General features: G+C 37.1%; 1 protein-coding gene across 6 annotated transcripts in view; it reads left to right on the top strand.

Annotated features, from left to right (window-relative positions):
• Positions 1-20,292, top strand: part of TRPM3 (transient receptor potential cation channel subfamily M member 3) — a 400,684-nt gene that overhangs the window by 44,898 nt on the left and 335,494 nt on the right. The window contains exon 1 of one of the 6 annotated variants that reach the window (XM_072922314.1): positions 19,047-19,700. The exons of the other annotated variants lie outside the window; for them this stretch is intronic. Coding sequence (XP_072778415.1) covers positions 19,671-19,700 — 30 coding nt within the window. The 5' untranslated portion in view covers positions 19,047-19,670. Of the gene's footprint in view, positions 1-19,046; positions 19,701-20,292 lie in introns of those variants that run through there. 6 annotated transcript variants of the gene reach the window in all.

The raw sequence follows: 20,292 nt of genomic DNA, 5'->3' as shown, positions 1-20,292 counted from the left end.
GCTACTTTTATACTCAGTGTTTGCCTGTGTGCACTGCATGGCATTTTGCTTACACAAAAGACACAGTGCAAATTCAGTATATCATGAAATAAGATTTTAGGTACAGCCAGTCTTGCAGAACTGGTGTTGGCTTTCCTGCAGAGCAGTTTGTGTCCATTGGCCGCAGCAGCCAGCCTGCAGTGAGGGTCACTACTGAAGTTCCACTCCCGGTCCAGCTCAAGTCTGGTGTAGGTCTCATGGATTACACCATGGCCCACCACTCCAACCCCCAGGGGAGCCCTGCAGCCCCACCCCTTGCTTTAGGCAGCTCTGAGGAAACATCTTGACTGTGTAGGGAGCTGCTCCGTGCAACTCCTGAGGAGTCTGTAGCCTACCTACATTTGCAGACTGAGAGCTGTGCCCTGGACATGATATTTACAGTGAGGAACCAACATGTCTTTCAGCTTCTTGAAGGGCCTTTGCATACAGAAAAAAATGTAACCTCACAGACTTGATTCAGATAAAGAACTGGAACCTGCTGACTGGAGAGCTGCAGGAGAATCATGGGGAAAAATAAACCTATTCAATCAGGGGCTTCTGATGGCTGTGATGAGAGTGCTATGTTGACACCTAATGCAGAAACAGAAAAAAAATACCCAGAAAGTCAGTTTGAAATGTAAAAAAGTGGAGAGAAAATAGTATGTCCCATTTTAATCTATGGACTAGTGAGCATGAAAGGATAAAATGTCTTAATGAGCCCAAACAAAATATACTAAAGTGCAAGTATTTCTTGAAGCTTTCTGTGTATCAGCAGGTATCAGTAACTTCATTCAGAATGTATTTAAGTATTGTTGTTTGACTTTGTTGACAGGTCTTTTATATGCTGGTTAAAAATGTTGAAACTTCCAGTGGTAATATTGGAACAAAGGAGAAGGTGGAAATGTCAGTGCAAGCAGGATAAAGATTTGACACTGTAACAGGCAGGGGCTTGTAGCCCAGCTGTGTCCCTGTGCTACAAGCAGAGAGGAGAAATTAGGGGGAAATAAAATTGTGTCTGTATTGTATTCAGATAAAAATTAGTGAATGAAAGAATGTTTCCCAAATATAAAAATTACATTTGTAGATTAAAAAAAAAAATTTCCTACATTTGTGTGTTTACTTTTGCAAAAGTTTTTTTTCAGTGGGATGTTCCAACATGTGCATGGACTCAAAGGTCATGTATGATCTGAACTTGAAATAAGTTAGAATTGCAAATGTGACTCCAAACTAATGCAGTGCCCTTTCTATCAAGCAAAAAGATCAAGATATTTCAGTAGTAATCCCACAAAGGAATATTATTGTCATTACTTTAGTAATGACATTCCATCTCTGGTTTAGAAGCAATAATCAGAATTATGAGCAATTTACTGCAATATCTTTTAAATTCATTGATATTTTATACAGCATATTTTCCATAAAGGCAAAAAAAAAAGTTTTTCTAATAGTGTTATGGTTGTATTATGATGTTTGAGATAATAAGTTTTTATGCTTTCTGAAAATATAGACAGGCTTCTAGGAGATACCTGGTTTATTCTGTTTTCATAATGACATTTTTGAAACAAAAAAATTATCTCAATTTAATTCAACTGACTCAATGTCAATTGAGATGTTATACATTTTAGTAATATAAGTCCAATGCTGCAAAAGAAGTAAATCATTACAAAGCAGATGTAAGTTGGGAAAACCATTTGCAGCCTACTTTGTTTCTTCAAAAGCAAATGAGACAGTGAAAATGACAAGTTTTGTGTGCATTAATGAAGACAGTAGTAAGTGAAAACATATTCTTTTGAAATATAATAAAGGTAGCTGGTGCCATCTTCTGGAGGTGACAGTGATGATTCAGACCACCTAGGATTCTAGACTGAAAAATGTGTTGTGTTTTTTTTGGTTTTTTTTTTTGTTTGTTTGTTTGTTTTTTGTTTTGTTTTTTTTTTTTAATGCAGTTCAGGATGTTTCAAACAAACAAAAATATAAAAAAACAAAGTATGTTGAAAAGATAGTGCATAGCTTGGTAGCACTTGTTCTGTCTGTGACATATAAGGTGGTTTTCCAATGCTGATTTCCCAGTTTTTGAAAGCCCTGAATTGAGACAGCTAAAAGCATTCATCTCTATCTCACAGAAAATGATCTTGTGTAAGTTATCTAACATGTAACACTAAATGACTGGGGTTGTTTTGTTTTGTGGTTTATTTGTTTGTTCTTTGGTCTGCTTTTGGTTTTGTGTTTGTTTTGGGGGCTTTTGAGTACTTTGGTGTCAGAGTAGAATTGTAGGGTAGCTTTCCCAGGAGCAGCCTAAGCCTGGAGCTGTGGGTGTGTACATGTAGATATATGTCAAGCCAAGTAGGACCAAAATATGATATGCTATCCAATATAACTTTTGTACGTTTTGTCTCTCCTTATGCTCCTCTACTTAGGTGATACATTTTCTATTAAGAAAATCATGTTCTGTCTGTGTTTAAATGCACTAGTTTATTCTTCTTTCTTCCATTCCTTCATTTCACTGACAGTTGAGGGGGAGCTTGTCTTCATAGCACAGCTGTGAGCCTCCTGTAACAGGGTCATGTAGTTTCTGTAATTCAGGCCTGCTACTTGATATAAAAGGGCTTTTAAAACAAAACAAACAGTGCAAAACACCAGAGGAAGACTGTGAAGGATGTGGCTCTGTGTCTTGGGTATTTTTACCCACAGTATTTTATCAGTGTGGAAGATTAGTCATTTTCTAATCTTATTTTAGGCTTCACTTCAATTGAGCCTAATTTTTTTATAGTTACTGCTTTCATAGAATATATTGATTCTATCTTTACTTCTCACTGTGCTTTTAAGAGACAGGCAGTAGCATCTTGATGAGGAAGCTGCTGTATTTGGCTTTTATAGCAGGCACAGGGTGACTGAAGCCAACTGAAGTTCAGAACTGCCAGAAAATATTTGCTTTGGTTTATGTGCAAATGCTACCAAAAGATGCACCCAACAGTTAATATTGAAGTAAAATACTGGATGCTTTTTTTTTTTTTTTAATAAAGAACATAGTTCCCTAGATGCTTGTGTAGGATGGGTTTTTTAAATTTCTATTTCAAATGCATATGTAGCAAAGAAAATTAGTTGTCTTCTTGCTGTCTTCCCTTCAGTGTTGCTGTAATAGGATACTGCTGTGCTTGGTTGGTTACTGGAAAGCTGCTGAAACAGGGAAAGGATATCTTATGTAAGTCACAGTAGGGAGCCCACAATTGCTTTTTATTTTTGTACTATACAAGTATCTGACTGGTAATGAGAAGATAGTTGTTGCTAATCACCTTTCTAAGCAGACTGATGTATTCTCCCCCTCCCCCTAGAATATTGTTTGTACCCTGTCCTTAATCTCTGCATAGAGCTCCAAACCTCCATGCTCCTCTTTGATAAAAGCAGGAAAGTCCCAGTAACACAGCTCATCTGTGTATAGATGCCCTCCTGTCCTGCAGGCTGGTTTTGCAGTAAGATGCCAAATGAAAGTTAAATGCAATATTATTTAATTAAAAATAGGTTCTTATTTACCTGTTGGTTTCTCAAAAGGTATTTTTCTTCCTTGTTACTCTTGGAAGATTGTATTATGCAGTGATGTGGACATTGAGTAAGGCTTTGGATAAACCCACTTCCAATTTAAATACATGGGAAAAAATTGTTCTTCTAATTTGAAACATGGAGAAGTAGAAAATAAAAATTATTGCTGGTATGTTGAATACAGAGAAAAAGCTCAGATGTCATCTATAGTTGAGCAAAATTCAATGAAACTAGTAAGTAAAATAATTCCAACCAACCTTCAGTTTTAATGTAATATCCTCAAGAGAACAGCAGGATGGTTAAAATAACTTTTAAAATAGAATTCTTTCAATTTGCAGAGGAAACATATCCTTACCACTGAAAAATGACTCAGTCTTGGAAAGGAAAGGAATAGTATTTCCTGATGTTTGCTTAGTATCAGTTTCAGCAGGAGATGACACTGTGTATATGTATACATTTAGACATACATGTCACTTTTTCAGTGTAAAGCCCTTATGAAAATTAATAAGTGACATTAACATAGACAGACTGAGGAATGTGGAAGAAATATCCTCTTGAGAAGTGCTGGGTGTGTTCAACCCCTCTTGTGGGTGGATTTTGTAAAACTGGATTGCACTGTAATGTTTCATGCTACAGGTGAATATTGAGATGATTGGAAACAGCATGTCCTTTTAGAAATTTGAGCAATTTTTCCTTTGTATTTTAAGGGAGGAATGGAACCCCAAAGTGCTCATTAACTCTAATATCAATGTGTGCTCATGTAGTGATGATTTTGCTAATTAATTTGTATGAGGTTATAGTATAATCAGAAATATAATCACATATTATTCAAATAATATTGTCTAAATGAAATTCACTGAAAACAGTATATGTGGAAAATATGAAAAACTACTCTGCTTAATGATTGTTTTGACAGCTGCTACAAATGGTACTTTCAGGTCAGATGACAAGTCGAATTACTTAATTCCAATTTAATAAGCGTATATGCATAGAGGAGTTTCACCTCTGTGACAGCTACATCAGGAATTTGTTCTAATTTTCCATTAAAACAATTTGTTAATTTTCTAGGTAGAATATATTATAGTATTTGTCTGGAAAAAATTGCTTGTGTTATACAGGGCAATTATATTAAAACATGCACGCACTCTACATATTTATTAAAACATGCACTATCCTGCATATTTAAAATGCTTTTGCTAAGTTTTTTTATTTGCATATTCAGGGAAAAATGTCACATTCTTCTGAAAATATATATACAGTCCAATTATAAATCTAGTAGTTACAGTGTTTGCTTTTCAGTAGTGTTTGGCATTTTATTTAAGAATATCTGGGAATATTTAAGTAACTGGGAGTTTGACTCATCTTGCTTATCAGTGAAAACTGTTCATTCTATTTATTTGCCCCAATGCAGTCTGCTTAGGTTAAAAGAAAATGTTGATTCTTTATTTTGACAATTTGACATACTGGGGAACCTTTGTGAATGTCATAATGTTGTTTCTCAGGACTCTAATACAAAAGATTTACCTTATTGCACAAGTAATCCCACTCTTCCCAGAACTATTGCCAAAGTTTTGGCATATTGATTGATTTCAGAACTTTCTATTCTATGTTTCGTTATCCTGGCACCTTCTGAATCACTCAGATTTCACATAATTCCTGCTTTTCAGTTCAAATGTAGTCCAGCTGCTTAAATGGGAGGGTTGATATTGTCACTACTTCTTTATGCTTAAATGAACCACCTTCAAGTTCATGCACAAATTTTTCTAACTTTCTATTTCACCTGCTTACTTTTTATCATTCTTGCTTCTTCACATCATGAGTTAGGATTTAACAAGCAGCTTCTCCTACCCATGTTGCCCTGCCTCTATGAGCACAGTGTCTTATACATTCTTCCTAGTTTAGTAGACTAGTCCTCAGACATTCAGATTCAACTGTAGTTAACTGCATCTGTGGTTCTCCATATGGATCTTTGCAGATAGTTAGACAGATCAATGCCTACATTTATTTATTTAAATAATCTAACTCTTTGTTTTCCTACCATTTGTTGGATTTCCCTCTGAGCATATGTTCTGTGGGGAAGAGCAAATTAGCCCTCTAGTATCTGGTATTCTGGGGTTTCAAAAATAAATATGTGCTTTGCAGTGCCTGCGCATAAGAGAAAAATCTGGTGCCAAGCACCTACAGTTTAGCTAAATCCATTTTCTATTTTGTTCCAAAGCATTCAGGGACATGAGACAGTTAAATACTGAAGAAATATTTAAATTGTAAGATGTAATTCTGACATCAATAAGTTTGCATGCTGCCCTCAAATAAGTGTTGGAGTATACATGTTATATGTTTAAATGCATATTTTTAGAGGCCAAGAGAGTTTCTCATCATACAGTTCTGGTTGAAAATCTGGAATAAATCCATTAAAACCATGAGAGTGATCCATGGGTTCTGTCTACCAGAGATCCCTTTTGAATAAAGAAAGATTAATTAGATTCATTTTTGTTTTAGCTTTCGTGGGTTCACTTTCAAACTTTGGGCATGTAGGAATAGGTATTTTAATAGAAATGCTATATTAGTTCCTACTTTAGGAAGATATTTAGGCATGGGAAAAAATAGACAGTGCAGAGGATGGCATTTTAAATTGATTTCCAGCACCTATGGAAACTTAAAAAAAAACAGGAACTCCTTTGTAGGAGAGGAAATCCCTGCTCTGTCAGAGGATACCATTCACATTCTTGCATCAATGAAAGTAACATGCTGGTTGGCAGGTCTCAAGACCAAGAGGAAAGGCAGATGCTGCCTTGGGTTGGCCAAGATTCATGAAGTTATGTATTTAACTCATGCTGACATTGGGCCAAAATCAGAAAAGCTAAGATCAAGTAGGTTTTATTTACAGAGAAGGAAATTGCATATTTCAAAGACCACACTCTGGACTGTTCAAAAATTAATTATTTCTCAAAGAATAAAATATATAATTTCAGATTTATTGTTTTCTTTTAATGTTCTTTTATTCTTAGCAGAAATAGTGTGTTTGAATTCCATAGGAAGTTTTCATTCTGGTGGAATATGTATTTTCAGTTGAAAATACTGACACAGCAAATATTCACAACTGGAAAACAGTGAAAGCAAAAATACCTATTAAGTATCTTGAAGGTTGATAGTGACTTTCATTCCTATTTATCATGAGTTGCCACATCTCAATGAAGCTGATAGAAAGAGTTCTTTTGTTCTGTACCAAAAAGCATCTTGGTTGTCTCAGGTCAATTTTGATTTTGCTGTCTTTTTCTTTACCTGCTGGTCCTGTACCACTTCCTGATCTTCTTACCACTCTCTTCAATGCACAAGCAACTGCTCCTGTAGTCAGAATCTTTCAGAGAAATTAACATCTAAGGCACTGCCCCTTATTACTGCCTGTTCTCTTTGTCACTCTTCGTGGTGAGTCTGTCCTGCCCATTCTGCCAGTCCTTCAGGTTTTCAGCTGCTGGGTAGGCATACAAATAGCTCACTGCTCTTGGTTGTGGCTCACCCACAGATCTGTTGCCCTATCCAGTTTAAACATGCCTTATTCAATACTCACCTTTTCTTTCTCTGCTTTTTCTTCTTAGAATTCAAACGCCTCCTAATACTTTTAATCTCTTTTGATTGTGTGGTTTTATACTATATCCTGGGCCGTGACTGACATTTGTATCCACCCACTTCCCTCCTGTTGTCTGAGAAGATACCTCCACAAGTGTGTAAGTGCAAACATCTAGCCATCTTGACTTTTTGTTCCTTATGTTATTTTCCTCCTCTTCCCTCCCTCCTTCATAGACAGCTAGGTATGTGTCTCAACATGTGGTGTATATACTTAATATTATGTTTAGATGTGCTTGTTATTCCCTTTAAACATGTCTAAATAGAATAATAAGTATGGCTCTTACTCATCAGTTTTACATTCTGTCTGGGTAGATAAATAACTGAATTCCCAAAATGTTTCACAATCAAATCTTCCATAGATACATACTGTATCTTGGGATTTTGGAAATTCTGTATCAATTTATGCTGTTTTCTAAACAGGTGATTACATTTGAAATGTGGAATGTACATGCATGTATACCACACCCTGCCCCTTCAGTATTTGAATATATTGTCTATGTTCTACTCCATTTTCCTCACTGAATTAGAAAACATAGTTTTTAACATGTATAAACAAAAACTCTTGAAAATTTGAAGTTATGTTTTAGCATGACAATTCCATAAGAATTGTTTGAAAATGAAGACATGCACCTGGAACACTTTCCCACTCTGACTAGTTTCTGGAAGGCCCTCTGTAGTTCACTGTAGATGGTGACATCTCTGGGAGGAAGACAAGCCAAATTAGTATGCTTTACTACAGCAAAGGTATTCTTTGTCTGCAAAGGGACAGTGAGGCCAGAAGTTTCTTTTGTATATCCGGCACACTGAAGTTATTATTTTTTTTTCCTTTGGTTTTTTTTTTCGGTTGTGTAGTGCAATGATTTCTTTGAAGTATACTTTTGGTTGTGTAGTATAATGATTTCTTTGAAGTCCTAAATGTTTTGTTTTGTGACTGACACGTATTTCTATAGAAGCTGGTAGTGATATTGTAAATGTTTTGGGCTGCTTTTTCTAATGAAGGTTCTGACACATATGTATAAATAAGCCCCTCACCCTCAGTGATCCCCTCATCAGAAATTTTTGTTTATGTATATGTGCCTACCCTGAATTCTTTTTGTCCTGGGAACATCCCTGTAGACTGAAACTGAGGAAAATAAAAACCTACAGGTGTATAATAGCTTGTTTCCAATATAGAAAAAAAACAAAAGAAAAAAATCTATTTACACAGAGATAGCTTGTTGGGTTTTTTGTTTTCTTTTTATTTAATATGAGTCAGAATTTAATGTAAATCAACATGTTTTGAATGGATGAATTTTGAGGCAATGTTTTAATATATACAGATGTATATATTCTCTGAACATCTGTTGTGTCATTAATATCTGGGATATATCTTGACACCTCCCATCTCCCATAAAGTTCGGTTCAAATTAAATTCGTAATTTCATAATCTTAAATTATAGAAACAGTCATGACAGCTTCATTACATTTTTTTGTTTGTTTCTATAGAGCTTAAAAAAACCCCACCTAATCCCCCAAATTCTCTGTGAAATAAGAAATTTCTGGAAGTACTCCACCACTCAGCTCTCATGCAACTTAGTGGTCTATGACAGACATGGTAAATATATTAGCTTCACTATATTTTGTCTCATACTTTTTTCTAAGGAGTCCCAAATGTGATGCAGCTATCCATTACTTTATTCACTTCTTGCTGAATTCCTTTCCTTCTTTTCATTATTTTAAGAAAATATCTAGTCCCATGACATGCAAGTTAATTCTGAGAAAAATACTGAATTTGTCTTTATTTAAAGTCAATAAGAATAACATTATTATTGTACAGTAGAAAATCATATGGTGAAGAGATAGATCCATGCATAGCTAGATTAGTGTTCTGAATTCTTTCTCCAGAATCTGTCTTTTGAGACATAAGATTAATTAGAACTATGTGAAAGACACACATCAGGACACTGCCAAATCAATTAGTATTTCGTAACAGGTTATAGGACATATAATGTTAAAAATGGCTGCTTTTGACACCTCTGAAGTGCCACAGAGTACTGAATAGTGAAGACTAATAGTTCAAAAGTGGGTCAAAGTGGTGTAACAATTAATTGGCTCACATAATATAAACTCATAGCGCACAGGTGAGCCTTGAGGATATTCAGTGTTGTGACAGTAAGCATTCTAAAACAACCTCCTCTTCCCTCCGTGTATTTCAGGTCTGGTTTGGGTTTTTTTTTAGTGCAAAATACCTAATCTACTATTTGAGTTAAAATCAACAACAGTATATTTTACTGTGACTTTTTGTTATTCACTTCACAATTATGAAGGAACATTAACTCCAGGATAAGAATTTCCTGTAATTTGAGTCTCCAATCTTTGTAAATAAGCAAATTGATCTTTCTGAAGAAACCTAATTTCTTTATCATCTGTGAAAATTTTATATGCAAGTACCTGGAAGGGAAGAGCAGCTGGAAAATTATCTTTTTAATCTCATACTTAAATGCTTGGTGTTGTATTACAGATGGTGTGTTTGTTGCCTGGCGTACACATGCCAGTATGATTAGGGTCTTACGAACTTTAGAGAACTTATGTTTTGTGGTGAGTGTGCAACAAAACTGTTAAGTGTTCTTTCTAGCTTTAATTTATGTCAAGTCTCAGGCAGAAGCCACTGCCTTGCTATGTTCTGCAAGGCTGGTAGAGTGAAGTAAGAGTCAAGAGGCCATGGTGCCATGACACACTGCATGCTCCATCTTAGAGCTGCAAAAAATGTGACCCTTGTTGCAACGCTAAGGATAAACCAGGGTCTGAAAATGAAATTATCCTCATCCAATGTATTATTGACCAGGGTCATAGACTGGAAAGATGACTGACCCCACTGTTGTGGATTAACTGCAGCAACTCAGTACCACACAGTCACTCACTTACTTTCCCCTCATGCCAGAGGGATGGCGAAGGGAATTAAAAAAAAATTGCAGAACTTGTGGATTGACATAAGAACAGTTTAATAATTGAAATAAAGTAAAATACTATGCTAGAGTGTGATTTTACTAGTAATGCTGCTGAAAATAATAATAGAAATAGGGACAGAGAGAGAGAAAAAGAGAGAGAAACTGTCTCTTGCAAATAGTAATGCAAAGAAGTGATGCATAGCTGCTACTCTCTGGGCGATGCCAGGTATCTCTTTGGCCACTTTAGATCACCTTCCCTGGCAATGATCCCTCCCAACTTTTGTGAAGCTCCTCATTAGCAGAATATGAAACTTGAAAAACTTCTTGATTTAGAATAAACACATCTTAGCAACAACCAAAACATCATATTTTCAATATTATTCTCATACTGAATTCAAAGCACAGCACTGTACCAGCTATTAAGAAAAAACTAGCTCTATCCCAGCCAAAACCAGGGCACCAGCCTGTTTTACCTTTATTTAATTGTAACTGGTGAGTTAGTCCTAAACTGAGAGTAGTGTTTTCTGGTGAGGTAGCTTCTAAAGTTTAAAATAAATGTTTACATATTTTCCCTGTATTTCATATAGTGTTAAATACAGTTCTTCTGTTCTACCTGGAATAATAGTCCAGGGTTTTTTTCCCTTTTCAGCTTTTGGTTTTGTGTTTTCCTTGCACTTCAGCCAAGACATGATATCATGGTCAGATTGATATGATCAAGTCAGACCAAAGAGCAACAGCTTAAATATTAATTCTATACATGGATTGTTTGAAAGCAAAATTTTGGAGTATGTGTTTCAAATTATTTTTCTAGAACTTAGAAAATTTTAATTGTAGGACTCCATTAATTTGATAAAATTTCTGATTTAATACAACATTGATTCAGGTACCAAGTCTTTTTACTCTGTTTTGAATTGGCTTCAAAGTTTTTCTTTCTTAGTGTTTACTCTGATGGCTTTTTCTCATAGTTTTTTTGGGGGGAATTCAGTAAATTCAGAGGAAGAAAGTGATTCTCTTAGTATTTTATATTTTTAAGGTCTCCCTTGACTCCAAATTGCACAATTCATATAATTCCAGAAAAAAAAGTAAAATTCTTGCTCTAAAGGAGTATAACCTAAAATGTGAATTTCTCATATTTGAATAATTCTGTGATACAGACTCCAAACTTAGTATTACATTGTGAAATGTGCAAATGTGTGTGTCTCTTTGGTAAATAGCTCTAAAATTTTGATTTGCAGAATTTTAATTTCTACAAATACAACTGAGATGTGCCTTCATTACTTTCACTGCCATTCTTGTGGAGTGACATAATGTACTAAATAATTAGGCTTTGAATCAGAAAGTGCTGGTGTGAGAGACAGTACTTCTTACAGGAACATTTTTAAAATGGATTTATCTGAAAACTTTCAGTAGGAGTTCCTTTAGATCAAATAGTTTTGCTACAAAGCATCTTTTAGATAAAACATTCCCTCTCTTAATCCTTTTGGTAATATATTCCTTACTTAGCCTCTCAGAGAACACTTTGACTTCATACATATATTCCATGGCTGTCTGCCTGTAGAGTTGTAGACTCCTATAATCCATAAATAAGTGACACATGGCATAGGTGAATGTGTTGGTTTTGCATGGCCTGGCTTTTAGTAGCAAAGGGGGTCCACAGAAGTGGCTTCTGTGAGAAGCTGCTGGAAGATTTCACCATGTCTAGCAGTGTCATTGTTGAGGCAGGATGAGAATGAAAGAACTCCAGTTCAGAGGGCAAGAAGAGAATGATTTATTTCAAATACATCGCCCTTTTATAGAGCTCATTGTAAGGACCAATTTCATTGGTCTTAAAGTAAAAGCATCTCACACCATTGGTGCACTATGAATAGCGCATGGTGGTAGAACATATCTATAAACAATATGAACAACAAGAGAGATAATAAATTGTTTACATTAATTTCGGACTTTTTCCCAGCCTTAACCTGGTAGAAATATCTCCTTTTCTCTCTGGCTGAACTGAGAATATCCACAGAGCAGTGCCAGTCCTGGACAGCTCTGACAATGCTGCTGGCCAAAACTGGGCCAATGAGAGAGGTTGGTAACTTCTCTGTGATAAAATATTTAAGAAGAAAATCAAAACAAATTGTGCACAGTTTTCCTCCTAGTCAGAGAAGAGGAGGAGTGAGAGCATGTGAGGGAAACAACATGGAGACACCAAGGTCAGTGTAGAAGGAGGGGCAGCAGATGCTCCAGGCTCCAGAGCTGAGATTCCTCTGCAGGTTGTGGTGAGACCATGGTGAAGCAGCTGTGCCCCTGCAGCTCCTGGGGATCCATGGGGGATGCAGAGATCCACCTGCAGCCTGTGGGATGGTGCCCAAGCCAGAGCAAGTGGATGCCTGGAGGAGGCTGTGATCCAGTGGGAGACCTGGTGGAGAGAGGCGCCCTTTGTTCTAGGCTGGAGCAGCCTGTCCTTGGAGGACTGCACCCTCTGGAAGAGTAACCACACCACAGCAGTTTTGGCAGGACTGCTGCTCATGAGAGCAGATCCATGCTGGAGCAGTTCACGGAGAGCTGTATCCCATGGGAGGGACCACACGGCCTCACAGGGGAAGGACTGCTCTCCTGGAGCAGCAGAAAAAAACCTCAGGTGATAAACTGACCAAACTCCCTCTCCCTTGTCTCTCTGCAGTGTTGGTAGGAAAGGGGGGGGGGGGGGGGGGGAGGGGAATGAATGGTTTTAGGGCTTATTTTTCTTCTCAAAATCCTCCTCTGACTCTGTTAGCAATAAATTCACTTTGTACTTCTAAGCTGAGCCAGTTTTGCCCATGGAGTATTTTCTTCCAGTCCTTATCTCAACTCATGAACCTTTAATTTTTTTGGGGGTTTGTTTTTTTTTCCCTCTCCTCTGCCCAGCTGTGGTAGGAGAGGGTGAGTGAGCAGCTTTCTTTGGTGCCTGGCATTGGGCCAGCGTCAAACCACAACAGTGAAAAAACTCCCCAGCCCTTCTACCATCAGAACAGCCTTTCCTGGCAGGCAGTCTGCCCCTTCATAAGTGGACTCAAGCCATAGCCAGTACCAGGCTGGTGTTGAGGGTATATTTTTTTGTGTGTGCTGCTTCATGACCACCAAAAAGAAGTGCCCTTCAGTATCAATTTTCATTATTGTTTTTCTTTATGATTTTGACTCTCAGGGTAGGTTTGTAGATCACACTCTTAGGCCCCCAACAGGATTTTAGCTGCCTGCTAAGTGTTTTAACTGAGGGAGCTGGATTTGTATGGCACATAGTTGTTAAATTTTGCAGTGAGTTGAAATCCTGCCTCTTTCTTTGGGTGCCTCATCCCTGCTGAATCAATCAGAATTAGCCACACAATAGTTCCCCTGCTGCCAGTTGCACAGAGAGTGCAATAGCCCATGAAATAACTATGTTGTGTTGAAGTTAGGCATTTAAGAACAAAACCATATCCTGATGATGTAGATTTGTTCTCCCTTTATGCTGTGCCATAAACATTTAATAGCTCACATACATATTGGCATGAAAATGAAGGATTTAAATAAATTCTGTCTAGAATTGCTCAGCATTTTTGAGAACTTATAAGGATTTCCAGACTAGAACAGGGAATTTAGATTCTGCAAAACAAATGCTATTTTTGTAATGTAAAATATATTTGTTCCCTAAATAGATTTTACTAAGGAAATATAAGTTTTTTGTTTTGTTTTGTTTTGGTGTTTTTTTTTTTTCTGAGTAAAATATGCTCTTACCATGATTAAAAGAAAAGAATCCTCTTATATTGCACTTCCAGTTTAAGGAAGGATATTACTTTGCTGATACAGTGCAATTATTTTTCATTCATTTCATGCTTCTGTGGCTTCTCCTAGGACTGAGGCTCATCTGTATCTATGCCTCAGCCAGTAATTGCTGTTGTTGTTCTGGAAACATCCAGCAATAGCTTTAAGGAGTGTAACACTCTTCCCTCTTGCCTCTTCAGCTATCAAATTTAAGGCTTTTTGGTGAGGATGTAATGGTGTGTTTTGGTTCTTGAGTTGTCAGATGAAGTTCCATTTTGATGACAGCTGGGTATTATTGACTGAAGAGGAATTAGGGAAGGCAGGTTATAAAAATGCAGGAGAGACATTGAAGGAGCAGAAAAGCATCTTGTTTCAAAATGTTTGTTCAGCTTCCTGGATGGGTTCTGTTGTTTTATGTATCATCCATAAAATCTTAAGCTGGTGGAGCAGAGGAGTTATGGGGATATTGAAAGTGTACAAGTACTAAATGAAAAGCAAATCCAAACACTCTTACCAATGTGTATTAGAAATAAACATTGTGGAGTGTATGCTGGGGTGTAGTTTTTCTTTTTCCATATGTTATGAAGTCTGTAGAAACCCTTTAGGAAAAATGAAAAAAAGAGTTTGAGCTGATTTCTGTCTCATATTGAATAGCTGAAGGAAATAAAGCCTGGAAATAGTTTGTAAAATCAGAATAAGTTTATTTATTTAATGTAGATTTCTGTAAATATATGGTAGGTTCTTGTGATATATTAGTATAGCAAGAGTTATCCTCAATGTAGGGATGGATTATATACAGTATTCATTTGGGACCTTCAAGGCATATAAATAATGAAGCCCTATTTGAGGCAGAGAATTCATTAGTTTCATATGGGCTAAATAATTAATAGGGAGGAAAAGGCTATGTAGAAACAAACATCAAAAACTTTACAGTATTTATAGTATTAAAACCATGTTATAACTATAAATAGACAAAATATATTTCTGAGCTTACAGAGAGCCTAACTGAATAGCTCAGAAAATGAGAGAGAACAGAGAAATTGCTTCATTTAGCTTTTGAGACAGATATCACTATTTAAGGAAAAGTTTCTTTTACAGCTAGAGAGAACCCTTTAGTGCACAAATTAAGCTTGTAAAATATTAAATAGCAAGTCTTTGAGTAATTATTATGTGATCACCATTTAAGCAGATGCAGCTTTCCACCCTTACATAAAAGAGTTAAGATTTTTTTGGACAAAATAGTCAAGTTCATGTAAATATATTTTGGTAGAAATACCAGTACCCTGCTGCCCAATCAGGAGTTTAGAGAACTGTGCTCATGCTTTCTGTCTTCAAATAAAGCCATTCTTTTTATATAAGCAAAAGTCTGTGGATCAAACCAACTTACCTGTTCATATTTCTTGAAGTTAATTCTGTTATAATTCATATTTTCTCTGGATTTTTGTTTTCCTAATGACAAATTCTGCAGTGTGAACAATGTAATCCACTTCAAAGATTTTTGGCAGATTTAGATAAATTTAGGTAATCATTTAGCAAATTAATTGGTTTAAGCTAATACATTCGAACTAACCACAATTCAGCGGCTTTCACAATATGGCTGCATTTAATATATTTAATTAAAATTGGATATTGAGAGCTACATCTGCAGTGTTCCATATATTAATTAAAATTATGAGAACTAATTAACAGGAAAATGTGCAGAGATAAAAAATAATATATAAACAGAGCTTCTCCTCCTCCAGGAATAGCATTTCACAAACACTTTAAATTTTTAAAAGAATTTTCAACATTCCAGTCTAGATCATAATGTTAGTTTTAATTTTGTGTTGGTTTTGGTTTTTTGTACTTTTGTGGCATTTTTCATGCTTTTCTTTTTGGTTTGGGGGGGATTTAGTTGTTTTTTTTTTGTTTGGGTTTTTTTTTTTTTTTGGTGGGGGTTTTAGGGTTTTTTTGGGTTTTTTTTTTTTGAGGTAGCATTAAAAGAGGTAATAAAAAAGAAAGAAATTTTACAAAAATAAGTTATTTGAAGAGAAAACAGAGATGTTGCTGTACCTCAAAGAGCTCTTTTTTTTAGTTAAAATTACCAAACATCAAATAAATAAGTTGAAAGTGCTGCTTTACTATGTTTTTTTACTATGTTTACGTTGTCTTGGCAATGTGCTAGCCTTTTGTGTGACTCACAGATATTTGCATTAACCTAAGTCATTTACACAGTCACATGCACCATCTCTGATTTGGTGAGGCATCTGGCACTCCCTGGGCTGCAGGAAATTTCACAGGAAAGTAAGATTTTTCATGTTTCAGTGCAATGACTGTCTTTAAGCAACCAGAAGGCACAGCAGTCTAAATATGCCTAATACCTGTCTCAAGCTCTCTTAGACCTGGACACCTGTATACCTTAAAAGTATTTATTCCCTGTTATTTCTGACTTGTAAATGATGTTACTTTGTATTCCTGTGACCCCAATGTGTTTCCTTCTTTTCTGGATTTCAAACAACATAGTCCTAGCCTGGTGTTAGTACTGTCTATCATAGTTCTAACCAGATATGAAAACAAGAGAGTTAAATGACATTAACGGTTTCCACTGTTAAAACCATAACTAAATTGAAACTATGCAAAGGTGAGTTTAAACATCTACAGAGCAACTGTGGGATTGAGTGGCCTGGCTGAATTTGCACAGAGAAGAAAAAGGATTGACAAAAGTAGTCAAGTTAGAGCCTATTGGTTGTTAGACAAATTAGTTTAACTGGTTATGCAACCAAATCAATGGCATTTCCTGCTACCTATATCAGATGAACACCCCAGTGTAACATAAATTTCACTGATATGGGTTTAAGTTTAGAGCCCTGGACTTCTGCAGTTGTCTGGTTCTTTCAAAACTAGAGCATGACAGTCAAACTCAGAGAAGCTGTATGGGGAACTGATAGGTCTTACCTAAGACAGAAATGTGCCTCAGTAAATGTGAGCAATTCCTGGAAGAGCAACTGAGAGTTTTTTAACCCAAGTAAAAAATGTAGAGGGGAAGCTTTATGAGGAGTGGCTGAGGTCACTTGCTCAGCTTGGAGAAGAGGAGGCTGAGGAGAGGCCCCATCACAGTCTACAGCTTCATCAAGAGGGGAAGAGGAGAGATAGACACTGATCTCTTCTCTGTGGTGATCAGTGACAGGACCAGTGGGAATGGCTGAAGCTGTGTCTGTGGGGTTAGGTTGGACATTAGAAAAAGGTCCTTCAATCAAACAATCTCCCCAGGGAAGTGGTTACAGCATCAAGCCTGACAGAACTCAAGTGTTTGGACAACACTGTCAGGTGCATGGTGTGACTTGGGGGTAGTCCTGTGCAGGGCCAGGAGTCAGACTTTGGTGGAAAGAGTCCCTTCCAACTCAGAGTATTTTATGACTCAAAGATTCTGTGATTTAATGGAGATTAGGTTGCTGTCTTGGTTAGGAATTGATCCAAATCTTGTAATAACAGTTCTGTCTTCAACTGACAAGTTAATGAATATGATTCTTATTTTGTCTACATTGTACTTTTCCCTTCCATTCTAGATTGTTGTAAAAGCTGCTGATAAACCAAATTAGGAAAATGAAAACTCTCAGTTTAGAATATCTGGATAAGTTTGCATTTTAAAGCTGAATTTTATCTCAAAAAGAAGTGTCTGTAGCAAATTTCATCCAAAATACATGTAGTCAAAAACTATAAACATCTTGCAGCTTTATTTAAATTCTATGCAACAGATTCAACTTGCTTCTCTGTGAGATGCTGATTTGCCTTAAATCCTAATAGGCTATAGATGCCCTCAGTAACTACAGTAGTAGAAAACAGCAAAAGAATATTTCACTTGGACTGAAAAGAATTTATTTCTGGAATATCTGGATGCCAGGTGCCCACCAAAGCTGCTCTATTGCTCCTGCTTCTCAGCTGGGCAGGGGGAGCAAAATATAATGAAAGGTTCAAGGGGAAAGACAAGGACCATGAGAGATCTGCCACCAGTTACTATCATGGGCAAAATAGATTAGAATTGGAGAAATTAATTTAATTTATTACCAATCAAATCAGAGTAGGATAATGAGAAATAAAAAAAAAAAATCTTAAAAATACCTTTCCCTCACCCGTCCCTTCTTGGGCTGAAATTTACTCCTGATCTCCTCTATCTCCTATCTACTGTGGGACGTGGAATGGGGGTTGTGGCCAGTTCATCACGTGTTTTCTGTTTCCCTTTCCTCCTCGGGGTGGGGGGGGACTCCTCACACTTTCCCCTACTCCAGAGCAGGAGCCCTCCCACAGCAGACAGTCCATAATTAATTTCTCCAGCATTAGTCCTTCCCACAAGCTGCAGTTCTTCAAAAACTGCTCCAGTGTGGGGCCCTCCCATGAGGCAATCTCTCTGGAATGGGCTGCTCCAGTGTGGGTCTCCTGCAAGGTCACACGTCCTGCCAACAAAGCTAGTCCAGGCTGGGCTCTTGTTCGTTCCTATGAGGTCACAGGTTCTACCAGAATCCTGCTCCAGCATGTGCTTCCCATGGGGTCACAGCTTCCTTTGAGCATCCACTTGCTCTTGCATGGAGTCCTGCAGGACTCAGTCCCTCAGCCCAGTCCACATCTGCTGTCCTGTGGTCCTCCATGGGCTGCAGGAGCACAGGTGTTCCACCATGGTCTTCATTATGGACTGTGGGGGAATTTCAGCTTGGCACCTCAAGCACCTCCTTCCCCTACCTCTGCACCAACCTGCAGAGTTGTTCTCTCATTTCCTCACTGCTCATACACAGCAGCATTACCCACTTCTTAAATATATTACCACATAGGTGGTGCATTCGTCACTGGTCGTCTTAGCCATGGCCAGTGGTGAGTCTGCCTTGGAACTTACTAGTTCTGCCACCAGAGCTTTGCACACAGACTTAATACAGCTAATACAGCCCATCTTGAAGGCTAAGAACAGTGGCATAGTGTGGTGGTCCTACTTCATATTCAAGCATAAGGAACCTGGTTTAGGACTGAAAATTTGATGGGATGTGAGAATCTTTCACTGTGCTCCAGCAAGTCTCACAGGTACTCAGACTTCTGGCTCTGCTGCTTCTTACAGGAAAATGTAATTAAAAAATGGGAAAAGTCAGCCCTGTACTCGCACAGCTATGTGGGTCATACAGGTGACCCTCTAGGTGGCCTAGAGAGTGGTGAATGCCCAATGACTTGAATGTTATTCTACCTGTTGTTACTGGGGGTGTTGACAATTTGTCTTGTTGCCTGTATTTGGAAATTTAGCGGCCTATGTAATTAAAATTTTACATCATCAAGTATTAAAGCAGAGCGAGTCCGAAATCTGTTGTTTTTTGGCTCCATATGCAGATGTGCTTTAGACATGCATGCCTTGGTAAAATTGAATTCATCATGTTGTAGGTGTACTGATTTTGTCATAAAGGATGTTAATTGTTTGGGAAGGTCTCAATGAAGTAGCACTATTTTTAATTGGATTGTTTCCTCCAAGTGGGAAAAACTGTATATTACAGTCCAGTGAGGGGGAAAGCGTACATAATGTGAGGACTAGGCCAAATACCTGGAAGTATATGGATGTATTTGCCTTTAATTTCTTTGCATAAGTATTACTTTGAAAACTTGCATAAGTATTTACTGTCACTGTGACTGAAAGACATTTATTTTCCTATTTTTTTTTCATTTTATTTCTTCATGCATTTCACAGAACAGCATAGTATAACAACAGCCACATTTCTTACTTTTCACTTGTCCAAGAGCATCTACACTGAAAAGCAGATGTAAAACCAAGGCAGAAATAAAGCCAAGACAATGCAGGAATCGATGTGTACTGCAAGGAAGGTAAGGGCAAAAAGTATTATGCAAGTGGTTTAAGTTGCATTCCTCCACTAAAGCCCTTGTAGCCAGTCAGGGATAACCAAAGCATTGTGAATGTGTCCAACATTAGCCTTACCCTGTGTCCTTATCTATAAGCAATTAATTGGAAATACAGTCTAAGACAGCAGTTTTGAAAGTGACACCTTTAAAGTGACTGGGGTCTGTGTGTGGATATTAGTGAAAAGAATTTATCTTCAGCCATTCCATGAAGGCTTGTTGTAATGGAAATAAGGAAAAACTTTGTTTGGGGGATATCTCAAGATAAACAGAAACAGTTAGCTGGACTTCAAATCCCAAGGAATTAATTATCTCACCACAGTGTGGAACCCTGTTGCCCCTTCTTACTTAATCTCACTGTATATTTAAAACTGAAACTTTCCTTACATTGTTTTTAGTTTTTTTATTCCTCATTTGTCATTTTCTAGTTCAATTTACCGTGCACAACAATATTATTACTGTCAAAGAACTCTTGTTCCTTTGGTTGCTGAAGTAAATTAGTTTGAGTTAAAGCGAGAGCATGACACACAATCTCATTTAAAATCTTAGCTGAAATGAA

This window comes from Taeniopygia guttata, chromosome Z (assembly GCF_048771995.1).
Source record: "Taeniopygia guttata chromosome Z, bTaeGut7.mat, whole genome shotgun sequence".
Taxonomy (NCBI): Eukaryota; Metazoa; Chordata; class Aves; order Passeriformes; family Estrildidae; genus Taeniopygia; species Taeniopygia guttata.
This window is presented reverse-complemented; position numbering and strand designations above follow the sequence as displayed.